At 38.8% G+C, this 6,000-nt stretch overlaps 1 protein-coding gene across 1 annotated transcript in view; it reads right to left on the reverse strand.

Moving 5' to 3' along the window:
- Positions 1 to 6,000, reverse strand: part of PALMD (palmdelphin) — a 54,029-nt gene that overhangs the window by 1,783 nt on the left and 46,246 nt on the right. The window contains exons 7-8 of the mRNA XM_061183817.1: positions 5,893 to 6,000; positions 2,818 to 3,915 (exon numbers count right to left, since the gene is read on the reverse strand). The exon at positions 5,893 to 6,000 is cut by the window's right edge and continues 6 nt beyond it. Coding sequence (XP_061039800.1) covers positions 2,818 to 3,915; positions 5,893 to 6,000 — 1,206 coding nt within the window. The remainder of the gene's footprint in view (positions 1 to 2,817; positions 3,916 to 5,892) is intronic.

Here is a 6,000-nt window from a genome sequence, read left to right on the forward strand (position 1 = left end):
CTTAAAGGACATCCTGGATGTCTGCATCCTCAGGAGTGGGGTAATCCAGTAACTCACTGTCCTGTTTCTTAAGGGGGAAAAAAGAATTCTAGATTGTTAGAGTCTGCTATTCCTTTCTTTAAGCCTATGGTTAAGTAGATGGTGTGAGTTCCAAGTAGATGTGTGGGGACACAGCTTTTGGCAATGGGAAGGCCCCTTGGTGTAGCAGCTAAAAGACCTGAGTCATCAGCTCTCCTTTTTACTTCTCCTTTCTGTTCTTCTCTGTTCTCTATCTCCTCTCCCCATAGCAATTCAGACGCATAGTTTTGGCTGGTTTTAACTTGAGGGAAGAGAGCTTGCCTCTTACTCTCAGTATCCCTTGGCTCCTAATGGTTGCCACAGGTTGGCAATTTTGGCACCAATAGCTTTTGAATCCCCCGGAGCTGAGTTTCCCTACCTCTTCATCCTGAAATGCCACTGACATCTGTAAGAGGGGAGAACAGAGCTAAAAGAAGTACAAAAGTAGGTTGGTAAGGATTACCAAAGGGAGTCAACTGTCTGGCTGGTGGGGATAGTAGGGGAGTCCCAGTAAAAGCTTACAGGAGCCACTCGTTGGATGCATCTGGCATTGAGCCAGATACTTGAACATGATCCTGTTATATTTATTGATACATAAATAAATGGACATAAATTTGCCTAAATTTTCTTGTTGTGTCTTATCCTTTTCAAAGTTTTGGCTAAAAATCTGATCTTTAGGGTCTCCAGGCTCCACCTTTTTCCATCTTTCTTCCTCCTTCATGTTCTTTTCCAAGTTAAAAATTGCTCTTAGGTCAGGCTTTGATAACAGCATTTACACTAAGAGAAAAGAGACTTACACTTATTAACTATTATGCCTACTAGGAATATTTATATTTAGTAGGGCACCTATACCATAAATAAAGGAATGGACTGAAATGGTGGATTTTCAAGTATCAATATGTATTTTTTTGGGAGGAGGCGTTTAGAGGGAGAAGCTCAACCTAGTTGGTGCTTGTGAAATTGAAATGCATAGGTGGCTATATATTCTATGAATATGGACGTACCCTGAGGGCATATGTCAATATGATATACTTATTTTAAAAAACCCATTAAAAATATCAGTTCTGTAATCCACGTGGTGAATTGGAAAACGGGAATGTAAAATGATATCATAACAGAAGGCAAGGAATTTGGAGCATTCTGTTTATAAGATGATTTGATTGATAGTACAACATTTGTATTGTTACTTTGTCTGGAAAAGGTCTTCCTGTTTTCACTATTTTAGTTCAGTGGCATGATTAGTGTTGTCTGGAAACATTAGTCACTTCCTGTCTTTTTCTCTGGGATATATGTGTTGACATGGGTAGGGGAGAAGGAATAAGGGTGTTCGGGAGGAGCTGGCTAACATCCAAGTTAAAAAATGGGTTTTATAGTGCGTAACGTCACTGCTCTGGACCGTAAACAGCATGCTCCTCTTTTCTAAGTCTTCTGTGTTGTTGTTTAAAAAATGAATTTAAGCTGCAAAGTTTGATCATTCTCATAACAGAAAGGAGCTTTTAGTTTTATCAGGTTTCCGTTGTGGGGACACACCATTCAACTCTGATTTAGGAAGATAATATAAGTGCGCACTTACCAAGAGCTTAGAAATTCTTCAGATAATTAAATTTACAATATGTCTAAATTTACAAAAGGCGTGTCTTTTAGACATACAAAAGTTATGTCTAATTTAACTACTTAAAAAATGGAAGAGGTCCATTTTATCATATTATTGGCAACCTAAGACTGGGTTTCTCGGTTGCAGAGGAAGAATCCTTCCTGAATGGTGCAGGTACTACCAACAGTTCTGTAGAATTATCAGGTTTTTTGATTGCTGGATTAGCTGGGACTCAATAGTTATTGCTTTTTAATGAAAATTCTTCTATTAGAACGTTTAAAATTACTGTTCCTTTCACAGATCTAGTACGTATGTCTGGGTAATTTGATTTATGTCTTTAGCTATTATAATTAATTTTATCATATTCTTATTTATTGTTTATAAATAAGTAGAATACAATATTCAAGTGATAATAAAGAATCTAAAATTGATGAGCTATCAGTTTTGTAGAAAAAGTGTTATTTTCTATTCAATGCTAAAAAAGCTAGATAGCTCTAAAACTTTACAGAGAATGAGAATATGTGGAATGCAAATATTTAGAAAATAAAAAAATAAAATTTCTAAGTTAGGGAACATTATGTGACATTAAATGTTATAGATAATGTAGAATAAACTGATATTCTTTTTTAAAATGTAGAAAAGTTAAGGAAATAAAGTTAATAAAATTATAAAAGTATAGAGAAACAAGATATAACAAAGTAATAAAATATCACATTGAAAATAAAATTTGTTTCTTGTTTTCTCTTGCAAAATTAAGGCAATTTGTTAACTTATGTAGGAAGTTTAAATCACAGAGAGACACAAAAAAAGAGCTGGCTTCGATTCTCATGGGAAAAGATCTAATATTGATGATCCAACATGATAGTAATTCAAATACATTCACACCCATACCATGCCAGAAGATGAATTTCAAGTTACTAAGGTCAATCAATGCAGTACCCAAATAAGGTAACAAATTTTTGTTTCACTTTCTTTATCTTTTGAAGTGACTTAATCACTTTGCTTATGATGATAACAGTTCATATCAGCATTAATAAAAAAATCTTAGCATGTATTTGTTTATGAAGTGGTCAAAAAAAGCTGAAAGCACGAGGGTTTGGTAACAATACAAAGAGAAGATTATCACAGGACTAGACAGCAGTGACAAGCCTTGTCATTTTTGTTACCTGTTAAGGAGGGATCCTCAGTCCCATCTCCTGCTATCTGAACGTCAAGTGGAGAATGGTGGACAGGGCTGCCTAAGCTTTCTTCTTGCTCCTTCAGGGATATGGAATTTTTGTGGGGAGATTTATGGTTTGTGTTTTCATGGGGATTAACTTCTGATCTCTTTCTTGGAAGTGGTGTTGGTTTGGCAGGCTGGAAAACCTGACTGTAGGGAGCTATGGGATGGTAGGATAGTTTCTCAGCTTCTCCTTCACCCTCCTCCTCCTCATCATCAATCACAACCAGCTCAGCATGGATGACCCCGTCATATCCCATCAGAAGATTCTTTTCTTCCTCATTGTCTTCTGCCTGCTGATAACCCATGAAAATCATCGTCACGGGTTCTTTCTCATCCATGTCAGAAGGCAGGGAATGAACGATATTATATCGAATGTCTTCCTCATCCTCCTGGCAAGTAGGTGAAGAACGCTGGCGTTCTGACTTCCCAACTAGTGCTTCGCTGGGACTCAGTCCCGCCTTTGGAGAGGGAGCATACCTGTCGTGCATTACATCTGATTCTTCCCAAGGAGTCATCAGCCTCTTCTGCTGGGTGTGGGGTGTCTTCTCTGCTTGTTGAGTCATTGACCGGGGTTGAGGTATTGGCCGAACGGGACTGATGTGATTGAAGCTGTTGCCGCTCTCCTCTGAAAGTCCATTGTCCATGTTGCGTGTGGATCTATTCACATCATTACCCAGTCCATTAGCTTTAATCTTTACCCTTTCTTGAAAGTTTGGTCCAGGAGTTACCTTCTCTCTCTGTGGAGTTGTAGGTCTGCAAAATGGATTGGCATATACAGGCTCATGATACTCTGTTGGGGATTTAGAATTTCTCTCTGAAGCTTGTCTTATAAGTTCCTCTACTTCAACTGGTGCCAGGCCGTCGGTGCCGTTGTATGCTGCACTGTGATTAGAGCTTACCGCATACACTGACTTTTGCCCGTCGTCATAAACTTTTATCCCTGTACCTTTAAAGTCATCTGATGGGAGAGGTATTGAAGACAGGACTGTACTTTCTCCGGTCTTCAAGTCTTTTTCAACTTTGATTTCCATGGCATACAAAGCTGTTGAGAGACAAATTTGATCCCTGATTTAGTTAACTTTTTCTCTTGTAAACTAGCTAGCTTTCACAGTGTTTATTTTTATATTAAGTATACCCGTTGTGTTCTTTTATGAGATGTCTTTTTAAAATTTCTGATTTTATTCATTAATTATGTAATGACTAATAGTTTAAAATTATTTATTTATTTATTTTTGACTGGTTGGGTCTTCGTTTCTGTGCGAGGGCTTTCTCTAGTTGCGGCAAGCGGGGGCCACTCTTCATCGCTGTGCGCGGGCCTCTCGCTATCGCGGCCTCTCTTGTTGCAGAGCACAGGCTCCAGACGCGCAGGCTCAGTAGTTGTGGCTCACGGGCCCAGTCGCTCTGCGGCATGTGGGATCTTCCCAGACCAGGGCTCGAACCTGTGTCCCCTGCATTAGCAGGCAGATTCTCAACCACTGCGCCACCAGGGAAGCCCAATGACTAATAGTTTAATGACATGGGTTTTTATGTAAGGATGTATGAAATTACTGAAAAAATGGAAAGGATTGAAGAAGAGAAGCTGATTGGAGAAGAGAAACTGATGGTTCCTAACGGTAAGGCTTTTCATTGGGGAACCAAAAGATATCCCCTTTCTAATGAATAAATCCAACACAACAGATTTACATTCTTTACATTGCTCAGGAATCAGATCTTTTTTTTAGTGAGGAAGAATAAGTCACTCTGTGCATTACTGTAGATAAAAGGCCAAGCACTGTATATTTTATTGTTACAGCCTTGCTGCACAGGCCAGCAGCCTGTTGAAATTAGAGAGGAGTGTTCTAAAATTTTCCCAACTGGGAGGTTGTTAAATGTAGAACTGGTATAGAAGAGGGAGGGAGTAGGCTAGAATCACATGCTTCTCATTTTGCCTTATGTTTCTTTTCATTTTCACTCCCATTTTTAAGAAGGGCTAAAAATAGAGCAATATCAGCTATACTAAAACAACTGAACTGGGGAGAACTGGTTGATTTTGGGGAAGTTGAAATCTGCTTCATGTCCCTGGCAAGATCCTGAGGGCTGTGATCGTAACTGGCAGAGTAAAGCTAATGGGATCCTGGGCAAAATTACAACATTGTACTGCCTGCTTTATTGTGTGCTCCCGCCTTCCTCTTTGAATGCATCTTGCATGTCATCTCTCCTCCGTAGCCCAGTGGTTCTTGGCCTTCCCTGGCTACCCAAATAAAACTGCAACACCTTCACCCACACTTGCCCTATCCCCCTTCCCTGTTTTATTCTTCTCTTTAGCATTATCACTTCCTAATATGATATATTTTATTTGTTTACCTAATTTTTAATCCATTTTCTCCCTTAGAATGTCAGCTCTATGAGGGCAGAGATTTTTTGTGTTTTATTCATTACTATATTCTTAGTGTGAGAACTGAGCTTGGCATAGAGTAGGGGGTTCACTGAATATTTGTTGAATGAATGAATGAATGGATGAATGAATGACTACTTCCTGCAGATAGAGTGTAGCTTCTCTTTTCACTCTAAAATTCAAAGGTTCCCTCTCTGCCCCAATACAAGCCTTCATTTTCCCTGGGGCTTTGAAGTATTAGTGTCATGCAAATCATTCCCACATGGGGGTAAATAATGCCGAGCCTTCTCAAGGGGAATATTTTCACTTCATTCATTTCATTTCATTTTATTCTAGTGTCTACTACATGGAATATGTTGGGAGAGATATTTTTGAGCAGGGGAGCTTTGCTTTAAGAGCTTCTTGTCTCCCTCAGGCCTTTATCTTCCCTGTTCTTACCTAGTTTGCTGGGGAATGAAATGCGTGGAATAAATATTGTAACCCCATTATCCCTACTTTTGTAAGTGACTCACATACCTCATGGAACTTTGTAAAATGGACCATTGCTTAACCTGGAAGGATAGAATGTCACAGCAAGTTGCTAATATTTGATGTTGTAAAATCTGAATTTGAGAACCTACCATTGAAGACAGATTTTTCGTATACCTTTTCTATTTTGTTCATCATCTTCTATTCCTTCATTTCTTTCCTTCCTTAATCTGGAAGGTATGTAGGATTTTGGAAGGTCAGGGATATTAGCATAGATGTCTTCAA

This window comes from Eubalaena glacialis, chromosome 3 (genome assembly GCF_028564815.1).
Source record: "Eubalaena glacialis isolate mEubGla1 chromosome 3, mEubGla1.1.hap2.+ XY, whole genome shotgun sequence".
NCBI classification, from domain to species: domain Eukaryota; kingdom Metazoa; phylum Chordata; class Mammalia; order Artiodactyla; family Balaenidae; genus Eubalaena; species Eubalaena glacialis.